Consider the following 21,258-nt stretch of genomic DNA (forward strand, 5'->3'; position numbering starts at 1 on the left):
TGATTAATTTAAAAACAAAACAAAACTGAGGGAGGGCATTGACTTGCCCCCCGGATTGGGGAGTTTCATTTTGGTTGCCAGAACAGAAACACATACATCTTCAGACCTACGCTATTTTCCCTGTATGATGGCCTCTAGACATTCCAATTCAGGACCAGAGATGCTGCTTGAACTCTATGGTGGGTGTTTGAATGGGATGAGCCTACTGTGCCCCCAGTTTCCTTAACGCAGTGTCTGAAATTGACGAGCAATTACCTCCATTTCACAATCCTCATGGAGAATATATTTCCATATTTTTGCATGTGGGCAGCATGGCTGCATCCCAGTAGTCGACCCATGTTGGGATTGAGGATAGGCGGGAGTGACAATCCTCAGCTTGTGTGTGGGGGCTGAGGGAGCTCCTGCTCACCCTTTGTTGTTTTTCTTTGAATGCTCTCCTCAGGTTGGGTGGGCTCAAAACACTTTCAGAATTTTTCCACTGCTCTGCTGTTTCCTCAGCTGTTCTGTCTCTCCTGTGTGGAGAGAAGTCAGCAGAACTGTGGGTGGAGAAGGGAAAACTGAAAGAAATATAGTACAGGGATTAGCTGTGTGGGCTGTGCAGAGAGAAGCTGTGTATTGAATGACAAATCTGTGAGACTCAATATGCTACAAAGTAGTCAGTAGTGAACTTCCCCTCCTTAGTCCTAGCCAAGTCTTTCTTTTTTCTTAACTTTCTTAGTAAGCTTTCAACTGAATAGGATATGACTGGCCAGCAGTCCACGGCAAGTGATTTGACCTTCTCTGCAAACAGTGGGCAAAGGAGGCAGTCATTCCTGCACATGGTTGCTTCACAGGACAACAGGGGGATCTCTGACGTGGTTTGGCCAAAACTCATTTAGTAATTAAGAGCTTATTGCCAAATTTCATTCTGGTGTTGCTTTCTGACCCAGGTTGAACTACCATTCGGAGCCCTTGGAAGAGCGGGTTACATGAAGGTGATTTTATTTTCGAGCATTATTGGCATTTAGCTTTCCCTAAATGAAGTCTTCCCAAATGAATCTAATATGACTTTCATGGTTTAAAATTCCATACACCTCCTGGTTGTATAGTAAAACCTCAGTGAATGGAAACCCAACTTGTTCTTTCATTTCTAACTTATGTTCTCTCAATTTCCAAAAGTATTCAAGTTGTTTACAATAAAAGACTCAGACATAATAGAATTACTAAAACATTCATATTTTACCATGCTAAGGCAGGGGTGAGGAGATAGTATTAGAAAGTGCAGATTAAGAGCAGTACCTCAATGGAACATAAAATTTAGATCTGCACTTCCTGGCAGCTAAGGCAAAAACAGGAGAGAGGGGGAGAGAACAAGATGGAGTAAGAAAGAGATTACATAACTCATCTTTTTTAAAAGTAAGCCTAACATTTCATCAAGAGAGACAATTATATTTCTTGACATTCAGCTCTAAAAGGAATTTTTTATATAAGCGCTATTGAACAAGATAATAGTGATTGTCTTTAAGAGCAGGTTTACAACAGATGCAAAAGCATTCCCCATGTAACCATTTCTTAAACTGAATCTGAAAATATGTTATATCATGGTTCTGTGCAGACAGTTCTGTAGAGATCTCAAGTAATTGTTCACTTATGTGACCTTGACGTGGTAAAGGAAAGCTTAGAGAGTTCAGAAGAATGAATGTTACCAGATCCCTGGGATTCTCCACCTGAAGTATAAATGGTATCATTCAGGCTTTTGAGGGTAATTATAGAGAAAATAAAAATCCAGAATTATTCTACTGGAATGCATTGGCTTACTTTGTGTGATGGAATCTAATTACAGGAAAAGCTAAGTTCTATGGTCAGCAGCACTCAGCCATCATGCTCTGTTTCCACATTATTATGAAATAATAGCTGAGTTGTAGTTAATACTGAGTCTCCATAATATCCTCATTTGTCAAAAAAAAAAAATAATCCTGTTCAAAAATTTTTATTTACCATTTTTTTTAAAAAAAGGAAAAAAGTCAATATATAAAGAATTTTCTTCTCAATCTTGATTTAATGAAAAATTTTCATCTTCAACAAAAAGTCCCATATTTCCAATTAGTTGAGGTTTTATATAAATATAGTGTGATGGTTGAGGTTGGGTATCAACTTGGCTGAGCCATGATACTCAGTGGTTTGGCAGTTATGATGTAGTTTGGCAGTTACGTAATGATATATTCAACTCCATGATGAGATCTGCTGTGAGCAGCCAATCAGTTGAAAGGTAGTTTCCTTGGGGGTGTGGCCTTCTTCCAGTATCTAAATGGATGTTCCAACAAGGCTGTCACTCTGGATCCTGCACCTGATAGCCACTTAACCTGACAATCTTGGGATTTGTTGGCCTCTGCAGCTTGTGGACCAGTGGCCTGCCATCTGACCTGCCAATTGTAGGTTTGTCAGCCCCTGCAGCTGTGTGAGTCAGGAGAAGCCAGCACCCTGATGCCTGACCCATGGACTTGGTACTTGCCAACCTCTACAACCCTGTGAGCCATTTCCTTCAGATCTCTCTCTCTCTCTCTATGTATATACACACTTCACTGGTTTTGCTTCTCTAGAGAACCCAGCCTAAGACATTTGGTACTGAGAGTGGTTCTAGAGAAACAAAATTGTAAGAGTGAGTTTTTTTAAATTGGTTCTCAAGGCTGATTAGTCTTAAAGATGTTGGTGTCTCCGCTTCCAGTAGTAAAGAGAACACTGCTAATCCATGCTGTGCGGTGGTGAGAGAAATATGCAAAATAGCACCACCAATAAATCAAGTATTTGTGGGAGGCAAGGCTCTGGGTGATCACATGTTTGATACTTTTCTACAACTTTATCAGAATGAGAAGTATAAGGAAGCCGGTCCGTTTGTCCTACTTTCACTAAACAAAGTGGCGACAGAAAGAGATGAGCTCAGGGTTTCAGAATCACAGCTCAAGTGCCTCATAAATGACCTCAAAGTTGCCACTTGTGCCCTGAAAGAAAGTCTTATTTCTTGTAGTAACAGAGTTGATGTTGCTGAAAATCAAACCAAGCATCTTATTGCAAGATTGGATGAATTACAATGTCAATTGAATTCCCAACCTCGAATGGTGTCTAAAATTAAAGTGAGTGCATTGACTGGGAAGAAATGGGATCCTGAAACTTGGGGTGGTGACATATGGGCAGATAATCAGGAAGCTGGGGACACTTAGCGCCTAAATTCCTTTGAATCACTCCCACCAGCAGAATTAGCCCTCTCATTCCCATCCTAAGAGATTACTCCATCTTTGTCCACTATGCCACCCTCCCCAATAAAACCATTATCCCCTCCACCTGCATCTGATGAGATTAGCCCAGCCGTGTCTGAAGAGCTTTTTTCTGAGTCATCCCCTGGAGAGACATCTGAGTCATTGCCTGGGGCATCACCTGAGGCAAATGCCTTATAGGACATTGCTGAATGTTCTTAGAACACATCCCCATCATGCATTTTTGCTTCTAAACATGTAACTAGACTTAAGTCCCAGTAAGCCCCAAAAGGTGAAGTACATACAAAGTGTGACCTAGGAGAAGGTATGTCACACTTCGTAAGAACTGCTTGACTTTTCTAATATGTACAAACAGAAACCTGAGGAATATGTGTGGCAATGGCTATTAAGTGTGTGAGATAATGGGGCAAGGAACATAAAGATGCATCAGTCTGAGTTTATTGCTATGGTCCCACTAAGCACAGATTCTTCATTCAGTGTTTCAGCTCGTGAGGTTTGAAAGGATCTAATAGTTTATTTGGTTGGTTTACTGATGCATGGATGACACGGTGGCCTACACTGAATCAAGTTGAAGTACCAGACCTGCCTGCTTATACTGTAGAAGAAGGTATCTAAAGGCTTAGGGAAATTGGCAGACTAGAGTGGACTTATTAGGTTAGACTTGCAGATCCATACATGAGTGCCAAGGGACACACCTTTTTACCAGAACAGTGAGAAAAAAATTTGCAAAGGGAGCCCCAGCATCCTCGAAGACTGTTGTGATTGCTATTTTATGTAAGTCAGATTTGACAGTGGGAACTGCCCTAATGGAATTTAGACACCTAACTACAATGGAGAGCCCTGGTGGCAAAGTTGTTAAAAGCTCAGGCTGCCAACCAAAAAGTTGGCAGTTCAAATCCACCAGCTGATCCTTGGAAACCCTATGGGGCAGTTCTACTCTGTCCTATAGTGTTGCTGTGGGTTGGAATTGACTCAATGGCACAAAACAACAATAACTGCAATGGAGCTGATCGGACTCCGTGGTGGTAGGAGCCAAGTGGCAGCAGTCAATCAGTGAAGACAGTGTGGGCATGGTTTCTGTAATGGACAGCAGAATCAAAGCAGTAATCAGAATAGTTTGACTCATATGGACTTATGGCATTAGCTACTTAGTCATGGTGTCCCTAGGAGTGAAATAGGTGGAAAATCTACTACTATTTACTTGATATGTACAAGAGGAAGAATTCTAGGTCAAGTGAATGGCAGTATAACTTGAATTGTCAGAATAGACAGCCACCACCCATCAATCAATTCCCAGACTTGAGCCAGTTTACAGACCCACAACCTCTTAAATGAAGGGGAGGCCAGGTCCCCTTGAGGAAGGACCCCACTGCACTGCCAAAAATCTATACTGTTAATCTTTCTCCCAGCCTTTCCCAAAGAAATCTATGGCCTTTTATGAGAATGATTGTTTGTTGGGGAAAAGGAAATAATCAGACTTTGGGGGGATTACTGGACTTTGGCTCCGAAGTGACACTAACTCCAGGAGACACAAAATGTCCCTGTGTCCCACCAGTCAGAGTTGGGGCATATGGAGATCAGATTATCAGTGGAGACTCAACCTCATGTCTATCTCACTGTGGGCCCCCAAATCCATCCTGTAGCGTTTCCCCCAGTTCCAGAATGCATAAATGGAATAGACACACTCAGCTACTGGCAGAACCCCCACATTGGATCCCTGACATGTGGAGTAAAGGCTATTATGGTAGGAAAGACTAAGTGGAAACCACTAGAACTGCCCCTACCGAGGAAAATAGTAAACCAAAAGCAATATTGAATTCCTGGAGGGATTGCAGAGATCAAAGACTTGAAGGATGCGGGGGTGGCAAGTCCCACCACATTCCTATTCAATTCACCTATTTGGCTTGTGCAAAAAATGGATGGATCTTGGAGAATGACAATGAATTATTGAAAACTTAACCAGGTGGTGACTGCACTTGCAGCTGCTGTACCAGATTGCTTGAGCAAATTAATACATCTTTTGATACCTGGTATGCAGCTATTGATCTGCCTTTTTCTCCGTATCTGTTTCGAAGGACCACCAGAAGCAGTTTGCTTCCAGCTGGCAAGACCAGCAATACCCCTTCACTGTCCTACCCCAGAGCTATATCAACTCTCCTGCACTATGTCATAATTTAGTCCGCAGGGACCTTGATTGCCTTTCCCTTCCACAAGACGTTACACTGGTCCATTGCATTGATGACATTGTGATAAGTGGACCTAGTAAGGAAGAAGTATCCATGACTCTAGACTTACTGGTAAGATATTTGCATGCTAGAGGGTGGGAAATTAACCGGACAAAAATTCAGGAGCCCTCCGTATCATTGAAATTTCTAGGGGTCCAGTGGTGTGGGGCTTGTCAAGATCTTCCTTCTAAAGTGAAGGATAAGTTGTTACATCTGGCCCCTCCTACAACTAAAAAGGAGGACGTGGGTCTCTCTGGATTTTGGAAGCAGCATACTCCTCATTTGGGTGTGCTACTCCAGCCTATTTATCAAGTGACTTGAAAAGCTGCTAGTCTTGAGTGGGGCCAAGAACAAGAGAAGGCTCTGCAACAGGTTCAGGCTGCTGTGCAAGCCATTCTGCCACTTGGACCATATGATCAGCAAGTGTGAGTGGCAGGTACAGATGCTGTTTGAAGTCTTCGACAGGCCTCTATTGGTGAATCACAGTGCAGACCCTTAGGGTTTTGGAGCAAATCCCTGCTGCCCTCTGCAGATAACTACTCTCCTTTTGAGAAATAGTTTTTGGTTTGTCACTGGGCCTTAGTAGAGACTGAATGCTTAACCTTGTGCCACCAAGTCACCATGGGGCCTGAGCTGCCCATCATGAACTGAGTGTTGTCTTACCTACAGAGCCATAAAGTCAGATGTACACAGCAGCACTCCAGCATTAAATAGAAGTGGTATATACAAGATTGGGCCTGAGCAGGATCTGAAGGCACAAGTAAGTTGTATGAGGAAGTGGCCCAAATGCCCATGGTCTCCACTCCTGTCACTTTACCTGCCCTCTCCAGACTGTGCCTATGGCCTCATGGGGAGTTCCCTATGATCAGTTGACTGAGGGAAAAAAAAAAAAAACTTACGCCTGGTTTACAGATAGTTCTGTGCAATATGCAGGCGCCACTCGAAAGTGAATAGCAGCAGCACTACAGCCCCTTTCTGGGACCTCCCTGAAGAACAGTGATGAAGAGAAATCCTCCCAATGGACATAACCTTGAACAGTGCACCTGTTTGTTAATTTTGCTTGGCCAGATATGTGAATGTGTACTGATTCATGGACTGTGGCCAATGGTTTGTCTGGATGGGGAGGGACTTGGAAGGACCGCGACTGGAAAATTGGAGAGAAGGAGGTACAACGAAGAGGGATGTGGGTAGATCTCTCTGAATGAACCAAAGAAGAGAAGATATTTGTATCTCATGTGAATGCTCACCAAAAGGTGACTTCAGCAGAGGAGAATTTTAACAATCAAGTGGATAGGATGACATGTTCTGTAGAAATCAGTCATCCTCTTTCCCCAGCCTCTCCCATCATTACCCAATGGGCTCATGAACAAAGTGGCCATAGTGGCAGGGATGGAGGTTATGCATGGGCTCAGCAACATGGACTTCCACTCACCAAGGCTGACTTGGCTACAGGCACTGCCAAACGCCCAATCTGATAGCAGCAGAGACCAACACTAAGTCCCTGATATACCACCATTCGTTGAGGTGATCAGCCAGCAACCTGGTGGCAGGTTGAATACACTGGACTGCTTCCATCATGGAAAGGGTAGTGTTTTGTTCTTTCTGGAATAGACACTTACTCTGGGTATGGGTTTGCCTTCCCCTACATACAGTTCTTCTGCCAACACTACCATATGTGGACTTACAGAATGCCTTATCCACCATCATAGTACCCCACGCAGCATTGCCTCAGATCAAAGGACTCACTTCACAGCAAATGAAGTGCAGCAGTGGGCCCATGCTCATGAAATTCACTTGTCTTAATATATTTCCCATCAACTTGAAGCAGCTGGCTTGATAGAACGATGGAATGGCCTTCTAAAGACACAATTACAGAGCCAGCTAGGTGGTAATACCTTGCAGGGTTTGGGCAGTGTTCTCCAGGAAGCTGTATATGCTCTAAACTAGCATCCAGTATATGGTGCTGTTTCTTCTGTAGCCAGGATTCATAAGTCCAGGAATCAAGGGGTGGAAATTGAAGCAGCGCCACTCATTATTACCCCTAGTGACCCACTTGGAAAATTTTTGTTTCCTGTCCCCAAGACCCTATGCTCTGCGGGTCTAGAGGTCTTAGTTGCAAAGGGTGGGATGCTCTCACCCAGAGACACATCCCTGATTCCATTGAACTGGAAGTTTAGAATACCTCGGGCCATTTTGGGCTCCTCATGTCTCTGGATCAACAAAGAAGGGAGTTACCATATTGGCTGGTGTGATTAATCGTTATTACTAAGAAGAAATTGGATTGGTATTGCATAACGGAGGTAAAGAAGAGTATGTCTGGAATACAAGAGATCCCTTAGGGCATCTCTCAGCACTACTGTGTCCTGTGATTAAAGTCAGTGGAAAACTACAGCAACCCAATTTCAACATGGCCCAGACTCTTCAGGAATGAAGGCTTCGGTCACCCCACCTGGCAAAGAACCACAACCAGCTGAGGTGCTTCCTGAAGGTAAAAGGAATACAGAATGGGTGGTGGAAGAAGGCAGTTCTAAACACCAGCTATTACCACCTGACCAGTTGCAGAAATTAGGACTGTAATTGGTATAGGTATTTCTTCATTGTATGCATCAAATACTTTTGTTTTCTTCACTTATAAAATATAAGACGTAAACTGGGCTAGTATGTTTTCAGTTATACATGTGTTGTATCATGTTATGTGCAAGTATGACTTTATAACTGCCATTATTTAGAGATTATGTATAGTTTAAGGAGATGTGTACAGGTGCCAAGTTGACAAGGAGTGGACTGTGATGGTTAAGGTTGTGTGGTCAACTTGTCTAGGACATGATTCTTAGCGGTTTGGCAATTATTATGTTGTTTGGCAGTTTTGCAATGATGTTATCAACTCCGTGATGAGATCACTTGCAAGGGAGTTTCCATGGGGGTGTGGCCTTCTTCCAGTATATAAATGGATGTTTCAGCAAGACTCTCGCTCTGGATTCTGCACCCGATTTGTCATCATCCGACCTCCGGCTCTTGGGACTTGAGGTAGCAGCTTACCTGCTGATCTTGGATTCATCAGGCTCTGCAGCCTGTAAGCCAGTGGCCTGCTGCAATGGGTTTGGTTTGGTTCTCTGTAGAGAACCTAACCTAAGACATATGACTTCATAAAGCTATAGCTATTTAGTTACTTGTTCTTGAATTCATGTTGCTTATGTTATCATGTGCTTTTCTTCTTTTTTCACTTTTATTCCTCCCACCTCTTCTCACTCCCCACTATCTTATGATTGTGTTTCCCAAACCTAACTGATGAGAAAATTCAACTGGGTGGCTTGTTAAACACCTAGATTCACAGGCCCCTTTTTAAGAGATTTTGATTCAGAGGGTCTAATATTCCCAGGCAGGTTTGAGAGACACTGCTTCCCTAGCTTGTCCCCATTGGCTCCAGCAGTATGCTCTGTTCATGTTCGCATTCAATGGTTGAATGTGGGTGCTGCCAATAGGAATGCTAGTAAGAGCCAACTGTGTTTTTAAAAACAATTCATACTTAGCCATCTGTGTGCATTACGGCGACAGTAACATCCGTAGGCTGCTTCTAGGAGTCATGGCACTGGGTTCCTCCATATTGTTAGTACACATGCCACCCTCCTCCACTGGGGAGAAAAACATGCTTAGATCCAGGTGTTAGACATGGCAATGCAGAGAAGAGCCACCCCTCATAGTTACCAGCCGTTCAGCTCACCTTAAGCACTTGTACGCCACTTCCTTCCATCCCACACAAAATGTTGGATTATCAGATTCATAGAGGAGCTACTTTACAAAGTGCAAACTAATGTATCCTTTGAGATTTTGCGAACATAATTAACCCACTCCTGAACTCCTGAGTTTGTAATATAGCCCTTAAAAGTAAATTATTTAATTTATTTTGTATAGATAATATGTACCTATGGTACAAATTCAAAAGATGCATAAGGGAATGTAGTGAAAATTAATGTTCCTCCCTACCTATACCTTACCTATTTAGTTCTCTTCCCCAGAGGCAAGTACTGTTATCTGATTCATTTGTCCTTTCGGCTAGTCTGTGCATATACAAGCATCTGTATTTTTTCAGTAAATGGTAGCATGTAATATATATATATACATACACACACTCATATATGTTTCTCACCTTGCTTTTTTATTGCTTAAAAATATTTCCTATTTCTTGGTGTGTATCCCATATCAATGTGGCATAGTGGTTAAGTGCTACGGCTGCTAACCACGATGTTGGCAGTTCAAATCCGCCAGGCGCTCCTTGGAAACTCTATCGGGCAGTTCTACTCTGTCCTGTAAGCTCGCTATGAGTCGGAATCGACTCGACGGCAGTGGGTTTGGTTTTTGGTTTTTTGGTCCCATATCAATATGGGATATTGATACATACGAAGCTGCCTCGAATTTTTTAAACAACTCCATGGTAAGAATATCATTTAACTTATTTGACCAATCTCCTATTGAGAGGCATTTAGCTGTTTCCACTCTCTTATTGTCACAAGCAATTGTGTATTTATCAATTTATACATGTGTAGGTATGTCTGTATGGTAAATTCCTAGATGCATAATGACTGGTTAAAAAATATGTATATTTTAAATTTTGATAGATATTACCAAACCGTCTGCACAGAGGTTGTAGCTATTTCTACTCCCACCAGTAGCTTATGTGAGTGATTGTTTCTTCATACTCTTGCCTATACATGGTGTTATCAAACTTTTTGATCTTTTTTTTTTAATTGAAATTTAGATGAAAGCTTACAGAACAAACTAGTTTCTCATCAAACAGTAAACATATTGTTATATGACAATGATTAACAACCCCACAACACGTCAACACTCTCCCTTCTCAACTCTGGGTTCCCTATTACGAGCTTTCCTGTTCCCTCCTGACTTCCAGTCCCTGCCCCAGAGCTGGTGCACCCCTTTAGTCTTATTTTGTTCCATGGGCCTGTTCAATCTTTGGCTGAAAGGTGAACCTCCTTACTGAGCTGAAAGGGTTTCCGGGGGCCATACTCTCAGAGTTTCTCCAGTCTCTGTCAGGCCAGCAAGTCTGGTCTTTGTTTTTGAGTTAGACTTTTGTTCTACATTTTTCTCCAGCTCTGTCTGGGACCCTCTATTGCGATCCCTGTCAGAGCAGTCAGTGGTGGTAGCCGGGCACCATCTAGTTGTACTAGATTCAGCCTGGTGGAGGCTGTGGTAGATGTGGTCCATTAGTCCTTTGGACTAATCTTTCCCTTGTATCTTAAGTTTTCTTCCTTCTTCCTTGCTCCTGAAGGGGTGAGTCCAGTGGAGTATCCTAGATGGCCACTCACAGGCTTTTAAGCCCCCAGATGCTACTCACCAAAGTACAGTGTAGAACAGTTTTATAAACTATGTTATGCCAACTGAGCTAGATGTTCCCGGAGACTGTGTTCCCCACAGCCCTCAGCCCAACAATTTGGTCCCTTAGGGAGTTTGGATGTGTCTATGGAGCTACCATGACCTTGCCTTGTACAGGTTGTGCTGGCTTTCTCAGTATTGTGTACTGTCTTACCCTTCCCCAAAGTAACCATTTACTATTGAAGCTTTTTGTTGTTTGACATTTTGATAGGTAGGAAATGGAATCTTATTATAGTTTTATTTTGCATTTTTCTTATTAGAGTCAACATTTTTTCATGTTTAAGAGCTATATATTTCCTTTTCTATGAACCGTCTGCTCATTTTTTTAATCCATTTTTTTTTCCTGCTGGATTGTGTTATTTTTCTTATTGATTTGTAAAAGCCGTTCATCTGTAATATGAGTTGCAAATATTTTTTTATATTTTGTCCCATTCATAATTTTTAACATTAATTTACTTGAATTTCTCAGTCTCTTTTTAAAAAAGCTTTTAGTTTTTGTGTCATATTTTAAAATTTTTTCTCTCTCTATATATATATTCCAGTTATCTATCTTTCTATCTGTATCTGTCTATCTATCTATCTTCCAGATATACATATATCCAGTTATATAACTATTTGATAATGAACTTTTTTGGATTTCCTTCAGTAACGTTTTTTAATGTTCTTTGTATAAGTGTTATACATTTCTTGTTAAGTTTGTTGCTATTCTAAATAAGATCTTTTATTTTCTACCTGGTTATTTATATATGAAGGCTTTTGATTCTTATATTAGTTTTGTACTTAGCCATCTTACTAAATTTTATTATTATATAAGAGGTTTTCTTAGTTGTTTTTCTTGGGTGTTCTAGATAAGTAGCCAAATTATCTAAAAATGATGCAAAAAAAAAGATAAAAAATAATGTTACCTTCTACCTTCCTTCTTTTTTTTTTTTTTAACTTCATGTCTCTCTCTCTGATTTTTATGGGAATACTGTTAGTATTTTCCCATTAAGCATGATATTCTGAATGATTTTTCACTTCAAAAATATTCGTTTTAATTCTCACTTACAATGATTCTTGCCCCATCATCCATGGTTAATTGTGGCAAACTTTTCAGCCATTCCCTGAAAAATCTCAAGAATGAAAGGGTAAGTCATTTTTCTCTGCTTTACAACTGTTCTGTGTTCTCCCAATGGAAAAAAGAGCAGGTTGAGTGTCCTTAGAAGACCTGCTGGATACAGAGCTCTCTGATAAGTTCATACCCCGTGGCATACTTATGAGTTCCTTGTTCTACTACTCCTTGATCCTCCACATGTAGGGCCATCCCTTTCCACTGACTGTAGCACTTATGAAGCCCTGGTGGCACACTAGTTAAGAGCTCGGCTGCTAACAAAAAGGTTGGCAGTTTGAATCTAACGGCTGCTCCTTGGAAACCCTATAGGGCAGATCTACTCTGTCCTATAGGGTCACTATGAGTCAGAATCGGCTTGATGGCAACGGGTATGGCACTTGTAGGTAGAATCCCACACTTATGATCCAAAATGAGAACACTTAAGTCACATTTTGTGTTGTCTTGTGAATTTTAATATTGGCTCTGTGCTTCTAATCATAATCACATCACTCTATAATCCCCAGCAATGTGCTGAAGTTCCCTTTGCTGTTTGATAATTTACCTCAGTTTGGATACTTTCAGTAACTTTGGCCTTTTTGTGAAGTTGAATTCTACTGGCAAACTCTGCGAAGCTCATTATAAATCATGTGGATTCATTTGCAATTGTGGCAAGTTTCTAAAATAAAACCATAATAATCTATGAAGGCTGTGACTCTTCAGCTCTCAAATGCCAAAGTTTTTGAAGTTTTCATTTGATTACAAAGCAAGGACAACTGACATGAAAACTTTATATGACATCTAAGTGAGCTCAGACAGAATAAATAGACTGGAAACAAACCATTTGTATCTCAGCGCATTCACTGTGCTCTTGGTGCTTGAGCATAAGGTGACAAATTGTTCACAATAAAATGGCACCACATTTCGTATTACTTTCATTTTCATGCCTGGTGCTTTCATTTCACAGGTTCAGTGAGGACATTGTGCATATTTGTCAAATCTGCATGACCTCTGCTTAGGCACCGAAAGCGAGATCTGATCCCGAATTTTAACTTCAGTACCATGTAAACCTTTGTTCTTTAAGTGAGTAATGAGACATAGCATGCAGTTGACTACATATATGAAATTTTCTCCTTGATGGACCTCACAAAACCTAAGAGCAAACACCTAAAAACCAGCATCTTTGATATTTAACACCCAAAACTGTTACAAAATGAAGCCAGTGTGTTTTATCCTGTTTTTAGAGCTGAAATTTCCTCACTTATCCTTGCTAACTCCCTCTTAGGCTTCAGGGTTAACAGTCAGAGACAGGGCCTAGAAACATGGTAAATGATCAATAAATATTTATTTAATGGTGAATGAAGTCTGAAATTTAGTTCAGGCCCAAGTGTGCTTACTTAGACAATAATTTTATTACTGATTATAATTAATGTACATTTAAAATATTTCGTTAGTTATAACTTCAAACAAGGTATATAATATCACCCCAGACTAATACTCTAGACATTTTAGTCAAGAATTACATTACCACTCATAGGCTATGGTTTTTCATTAATTAACTGAAGCATAATTACTTGGCAGTGGACGTGTGGCTCAATTTTATCAATCCCTTCTCAGCACATCTAAAGATAGTACTCTCCTGCGGGCCTGGTCAGGCCATAGGTTCTGAAATAACAACCCAATAAAAACTGAGAAGCTTGCACTGACCTTTTCCAGATACAGGGGACTAAATAGCAGACACGCAAATAGACCCAGGCTACTCCCCACCTCCCCGTCCTTCTCAGGAACACATTCTGGCTTTTGGTACTTTTACACATTAGGGGTGAGGTGGGGGGTTATTACTCTATACAGATTTTCTGCCTCGAAGAACTTCTGAATTAGTTTGTTTTCTGAGTCAGTGACACCTTCTGGTTCTCCATGTTATTATTCTCTGAGGCAGGTATTGAGAAGTGAAATAAGACAACAGAAGTAGAAATGACCCAAAAAAATAATCTGTGGGTAAACAGTGGCCACTCTTTGACTGTTCTGCTATTGTGGTACATTCATTCAAAATAAAAACAAAGAAACACAAAACTTTACCCATCTCAGAATGAACATCAAGTCTGTTGTACTGTTGTTTTCATTGATCAGTTATTCAATCAACAGCTCCCAGAGCCAGAACCCTGGTTCTTTTGCACTCTGGTTAGGAATTCTTACAAGGCATCCCGCAAATGAGGGCTAAACTAAAGAGTACTTGTTTACTTTATTTTCATAAATGCTCTAGGCTGTGAAAACAAATAGATCAAGAGAATGGAAAAGAGGTAAAAAATTATCCCAGCTCATTGTGAAGTTCAGAGAGCTCTGTCTTCAAATTCGGAAAGTCTTTTTATCTGTGTTTAAATGGTTGAGCTGTCACAGTGGGCTAGTCAATTCCGCTGTAAATTAGACACCACGACCAGCACATTTCCTTTGATATAAGTGGGCAATTTAAGAATAGCAACTTTGAAGATTATGTGTGTGTGTGTATGATTAGAATTCTCTTTTCTTGCCAGGATCAAGCAGACCTTAAAAGATATTCACTCCTCTAGAAATCTCCAATTTGTTTTAACTTTGGTGGCTTTTGGCATGATGACCATGCACAAAATCATCACTCATCTCAAATTTTCCCCAATTTAAATTTGTTAATGAGATAATTAGAGTTCCTTGTACTATAGAATTGGTGTAACATTATCTTAATCCAAAAGGGCCAGCTCAGTCAATAACTATTAAAGAAATAAATATAATAAACCACAAACTTAGTGTTTCTTAAAAATAATTTTTAAAAAGCTTGTTTTTCTTCTAAAGAGCATTGTGGAAGGCATATATTGGATAAAAGCTGACAAAAATAGGAATGATTTGGCAAAGTAATCTTAATGGACAATGACGATTTTGCACAGTCTGGCTTGCTAACTCTGGTGGTCATAAAGAGAGAAGAAAACAATTATTCATCGTTAATAAAAGATGTTCATTCACTATAAAATTGAGATGTGACAAGTCATCTAGCATGTAGTATTACATTTAAAACTATTATTTTCCCTTTATGTTTAGGTCTTTCTCTGGAATTAAAGGACTCCAGCTGAAAGTTAACCTTCAACCCAATGATAATTATTTTTTCTACGTGAAAGCCATCAATGCATTTGGGACAAGTGAGCAGAGTGAAGCTGCCCTCATTTCCACCAAAGGTATTTTCTCCTTCATACACAAAGAGCTATTTTCTTTCCTCCTTTCTACCATCCAGAGAAGACATCCTAGAGGGCAACTTTATATAAGCCCCCAACCTGCTACCGATGCTAGGTTTTTGGTATGAAGACCCAAGATTGGTCTTCATCAAGATGTTTCTTTATTTTCTTCTGGTTTAGAGGTTCTCAACCTTGGCTGTCCATTAGCAATGACTCAGGGTGATTAAAAATACTGATGCCCAGATCCCACACCTAGAGATTCTGACTTAATTGATCTGGAGGTGGGCCAGACATTTGTATTTTTTAAAAAAAATCTCTCCAGATAATTCCTGTTTGGCTCATAATGTACTATAACGTTTGGATACGTTTGGGACTGGGGGATATGTGTGTCTGTGTGTTTGGGGTGGGTATGGGGATTCCTTTTCTATTGCACTGTGAATTCTATGAACAAGATTCCCATCTTATTCTTCCATTTATTCTTGGTACCTGGCACATAGTATGTGCCAATTAATGTTTGCTGACTCACTGAATGAATGAATGACTCAAGGAACTGATAAAATTGTTCAGTGATGTTTCAGGGATAATATTCGGATGTTGCCAACCAAAAATTGTTTAGTCTCAATTATTATGAAGGGAAGTGAGGAATGAAAAGGTGATCTTTTATTATCTTATCCTGGACTCAGATGGCACAAGATTGAGGGTAGCACATTAAGAGACTTGCCAACAAGCAGAAACTTATACATGTCCCTTGTTTGTGATGTAGTTAGGGCCAGCCTGATGTCTATAAAGAGAGGATGTAAGGGCTGCCTCCTCAGAAACGTTTTCCTTGCAGGCCCAACATGGTGCCTGTAACTTCCACTGCTGGAACCACTCCTTTAGGTTACACCAGTGCCTCTCCAAACTTAATGGCACGTGAATCTCCTGAGGATCTTGTTAAAATATGGATTGTGATTCAGTAGTTCTGGGGTAGGGCCCGAGATTCTACCATCTACGTAGTTTCCAAGTGATGTAGATGCTGCTGATGTAAAGACCACACTTGCATAGTGGGGTGGGGGGGGGGACCTCTTTTACAAGAGACACATGTTGTCTTAGTCATCAAGTGCTGCTATAACAGAAATACCACAAGCAGATGGCTTTAACAAAGAGAAGTTTATTTTCTCACAGTAAAGTAAGCTAAAAGTCCAAAGTCAGGGTGTCAGCTCCAGGGGGGAAGGCTTTCTCTCTCTGTTGGCCTTCTCATCAATCTTCCCCCAGGCTAGGAGTATCTCAGCGCAGGGACTCTGGGTTTGAAGGACACACTCTGCTCCCGGCACTGCTTTCTTGGTAGTATGAGGTCCCCCTGTCTCTCTGCTCACTTCTCTCTTTTATATCTCAAGAGATTGCCCAAAAACACAATCTAATCTTGTAAACTGAGCCCATTCTCCCTCATTAACATCATAAAAACCCAGACCCAGTGCCGTGGAGTCGATTCTGACTCACTGAGGTAGGATTTACCGCATATAGGACGATCACACAATACTGGGAATTATGGCCCAGCCAAATTGATACACACATTTTGGAGTGGGGGATGTAATTCAATCCATGACTTGCATGAAGGCATAACTGAGCAGCACCAGGTGGTGGAAACCAGCCACTGACATTCACTGTTGCCTTATCGTGGTTGCAGTTTGGCTATGGATCTGCAAACTCTGAGCAGGGGATTTTGATATCAGGAGAAAGAGAGACAACATCTGAACTCTGGGGCTTAGCCCAAGGACAGCTCTCGATGTTGCGGCAATGTTTTAACCCTATTTTCTTAACTGCAACAGGAACCAGGTTTCTATTGCTGAGAGAAACGGCTCACCCTGCGCTGCAAATTTCCTCTAATGGGACAGTGATCAGCTTTGCTGAGAGACGACGGCTGACAGAGTAAGCAAAAGAAGAAAGCGTGAGTGTGCTGATTGCTCAGCAATAGGATCTTCTTAGCTGTGTTGCCTCAGTGTGGCCTCACCTGAGCATATTCCTGGTTTAATGACCATGCCTGGGTGTCATATCAAATATAAATGTGTGCACACCATTCAGTTCAGTTACAGTTCATTACTAGGCAGAAAGTGACAGCTACAGTTCAGAACTTGGAGAAAGTGTCAACATTTTTATTGGAAATACCAGCACAGATGGTTTTGTTTAAAACATAGTCTGTTTCAAGGTATTATCTCTGGTTCAATGAAAAACAGTCTAGGTTAATTCTCCTATAATTTTCCATAGCAAGTGGGATTTTGTATCAACCCACTTGAAACTGAACAGAAGAGGATGACATTTTGTTGAGTACTTAGTTCTGGCCACAATGCGGAGCTTTCAGAATCTTGCCCCCACAGTAGCCCCAACAAGCACTGAAGTAAATAAAGAAGAGCCAAAAGCCAGGGACAAGGTGGGGAGACTGTCCTGCAGTTTGCCTGCAACCTCTCATAATTATTTTGAAGGTCCAAATGGTCAAGTGGGAGAAAATATGTGAAAGTCTTTTGAAAACTGTAACACCATGTGAAACACATGGTGCTGATGGTGCTGGCATGCCCAGGGATTGGTGGGCTGCAAGTGCTCACGATCAAACACGACACCTATCAACATGCACTGTTTTCCTATCAGATTTCTGGTCTGGTGAAGGCCCAGCTCAGCTGTTACCTGCCCTGGAAGATGTCCAAGCCTTCTCTGGTGCTCCAGGCGCCCTTTGATTTTATTGTCTGAAAGGACTGACCACTTGGGGGGATCATTTGTCGACCACTTGGGGGGATCATTTTTCAGCCACTAGGTCCTGAATAATCCTTGAGCAGCAGCCCTGTCCCCTGCATCTTTGAATCCCCGGAATCCAGTGTGGGTCCTGGCATATTGTAGGTGATGAAAAACATACAAATGAGTAAATGCAGGAAAAACTTAAGAAATGGACTGTGCTTTTCTGTCTTTTTTAAAATTTCTTTAAAAAAAATCAAGAAAAGAAATAGACTGAAGGTTGACAAGAGTTTGTAATAACTGATGATAACTATAATATATTTTATAGACTATTACTGATTATTAACCCGAAAATTAGTTCATAAACATCAGGGCTTTTCTCCAGAGTAAGGGTTTACCTCTGTGGAATGAGAAAGTGGAAAACAGTCCCTTGCATTAATCAGTTTCTCATCTGTTCAAGGGGAGAGGGAGATGCACTGACTGAAGAATATTAACGCTGCTTAAATTAAAAATACTTCCTTGCTGTCTCAGCCATTTCAAAGCAAAATCGAGCAACTCATGCAAACAAGGTCACCCATCAGTAGGGAAAAGTTCTTTAGTTCATTTCACCTTGACTTTACAAAAATAGTTAAGGTGAGACAAAAAGAGACCTTTAAACAGCTTCTCAGGCGTACGTACTACAGTCCAAAGAAGCCAGAGTTTAAAAGACTGTTGACCACAAGCCCCTACAAGGCAGATTAATTATAACTGGCAGTGGAAAATATGTCAAATGCATGCTGAGGGCTTGGGGAATTCTGGAGATCAGGTCAGAAACGTTGAGGACACAGTGAACAAAAAGTTCTTTAGTCAAATTCCAGCAGTTTCCAAGGATAGGACCCAGCATAAACTTAAACTGTGTGTAAGTTTGGGAATGCTGACCCTCATGAGATAAATGCTGGCGATTTCTGTGCTAAATTTAACCTGATTAACTTTGCCTGCAGAATCCCATCAGTGCTAGGCGAGGAGCTGCCTGCCTGTGGCCAGCATTACTGGGAAACCACGGTCACAGACTGCCCAGCTTATCGACTTGGCATCTGCTCCATCTCGGCTGTACAGGCTGGTACCCTGGGACAAGGGGAGAGCTCATGGTACATGCATTGTTCTGAGCCACAGAGGTAAGCCGCAGCCCTGTCTCTCCCCTTTCAATCCCCTTTTAGTCCAACTGCGGTGAGTTGATGTCTAGATAGGGATCTCTTCAACCTTGGATCTCTTAGGGGCTCAAAAAATAGCATGCTACTTCCCTGTGCAAGTTCTGAAGCAATTGAGAAAGAAAACAAGAGTCAAGTAATGGAGACTAAAATAATACTCTGATTACTGAGGAAGCTGATATTAGAGAATGTGGTTCATACCTGAGGGTAAGAAGGTTTCTTATACTGAAGCCTATTATTAGACAGGCCTACCATCCAGAGCCCTTTCCAGTCCAGCTTTCCCACCCCGTGGGGCAGACTAGGTCCCTGGAGAAGCAGAAAAAGATGCATGTTTCCTGATGGATGTGTGTAACCAAGACATAGGGAAGAGGAAGGGGCTGCGATGCCATACTTGCCCAGTTTTTCTTTCTAAACTCACCCCAGGTAGAGAGAGACAACAAATGTAATGCTAAAAGGGCTTTGTCCACAGAGAAGGAATAAACAGGGGTGAGGAAGACATGGTACCTCCCTACCCCTCAATCGTCTATATCAGAGGTTGGCCAGGTGCAGCCCTTGGGCCAAATATGACCTGTCACCTGTTTTTATAAATAAAAGTTTTATTAGAACGCAATCAAGCTCATTTTGTTCTACGGCCATTTTTGTGCTACAGTGGCAGAGTTGACTGTTTGCAACAGAGGCCCAATAGCCTACCACGCTATCCAAGCCTTAAATATTTACTGTCTGGCCCTTTTGGCCCTTTATAGAAAAGTTTGCTGACCCCTGGTGTACGTTACTAGTATTATTTTGTTAGTTGACAAAAAAAAAAGTGATTAAACTATGTTCGTCTCAAAGAGATAAGACAAGCACGTTATAAACTGAATTTGATTGCAGAATGGCATAACAGAAAAAGCACTAGACTGGGAGCCAGAAACTTGAATTTAGTCCTAGCTCCATCCTGGGCTAGCCTTCTATTGACTGCTCACCATAAATTAATTAACCCTTTAAACCTATCTTATAGGCTTTTTTTTTTTTTTTTGGTATAGGCTTTGCTCTTTTAACAGAAGACAATAATGCCTGACCTGCTCCCTCTGGGGCTACAATCGAAGGATCACATGAAATTGGGTTCAGGGAAGGGCTCTGAAGTTGTAAAGCATCAAACAAATGTGTAGCATTATTCAAATGTGATGCTTTAAAAAGTGAGCCTTCAGTACTTGGAAGTTCCCAGAAAAAAGGCCCGCAGATTAGGATTTTACATATCTCTGGCTTCACATTTCTCCCTGCATCCTCCTTGACAGAGCTTGATTCTCTGAGATGGTTTATAAGGATGCCATCTCCAACTGCTATTTAAAGTCACATTTCATCAAGTCAGAGCAATCACGATTGATATTCAGTGCTGTGCAATGCTTAAGGACCAAGTGCCTGTCCAGAGTTTAAAGTCACTCATACTCAGAGCTTATAATCAGTAGATTTTAGAGCTGGAGCTAGGTTTTGATTTCATGAAAATTTCCTTAGACACTTGAACCCCTAAGAACCTAACTCAAAGACTAGCCTCCAAGTGCTTGACTACTAGCCAAAAGGCTGGCTGTTTGAACCCACCCAGAGGCACCTTAGGAAACAGTCCTGGCGATCTGCTTCTCAAAGATCACAGCCTTGAAACCCTATGGAGTAGTTCTACCCTGCACAAATGGAGTTGCCGTGAGTGAGAAGTGACTCGACGGCAACTAACAACAAGGAGACCCTAGAACACAGAATTGTATAGTTTGTTGACAATTTAATCTACAACTGTGGTTTCAGGTTCTTTCCAGCCCATGGTAGGTTCCTAGATGCTAGAAGGAAGAGTGTGCCAGCCTGTGTTGTCACAGCACTGGAGGTCAGGTTTCAGGTCTCTTCGTTCCATATTCAAGGGACTTCAGGCACGCATGGCCTTTAGGAAGCTGAGACGACAGGGGCAGCAGACCCTCCTATTGTTTTTCACTTTTTCTGGATTCATGATTTTAAACGAAGATGTATTACTCTTGATTCTACTCACACAGAATCTGAGCTTTAAGATGTTACAGTAAGAAAGGATAAACGAAAAGAGCCTGAGGAGGAAGAATCAACTGGATTTGGACTTGCTTCTTTCTGTCCATTCCTAACCCTACCACCCTAGCTCAAGCCTCCTCACCTCCTTCACCAGTTTCTACAATAGCCACCACGCCTATATCTTCGCTTCTGGTCTCTATGTGTCACAACTGGCAAATA

The 21,258-nt window shown here is 41.4% G+C and overlaps 1 protein-coding gene across 1 annotated transcript in view; it reads left to right on the top strand.

Annotated features, from left to right (window-relative positions):
• Window positions 1-21,258, top strand: part of CMYA5 (cardiomyopathy associated 5) — a 137,192-nt gene that overhangs the window by 109,415 nt on the left and 6,519 nt on the right. Inside the window, exons 10-12 of the mRNA XM_023545584.2 lie at window positions 15,018-15,151; window positions 16,957-17,056; window positions 18,832-19,005. Coding sequence (XP_023401352.2) covers window positions 15,018-15,151; window positions 16,957-17,056; window positions 18,832-19,005 — 408 coding nt within the window. The remainder of the gene's footprint in view (window positions 1-15,017; window positions 15,152-16,956; window positions 17,057-18,831; window positions 19,006-21,258) is intronic.

The sequence above is a fragment of the Loxodonta africana genome, chromosome 2 (assembly GCF_030014295.1).
Source record: "Loxodonta africana isolate mLoxAfr1 chromosome 2, mLoxAfr1.hap2, whole genome shotgun sequence".
Taxonomy (NCBI): Eukaryota; Metazoa; Chordata; class Mammalia; order Proboscidea; family Elephantidae; genus Loxodonta; species Loxodonta africana.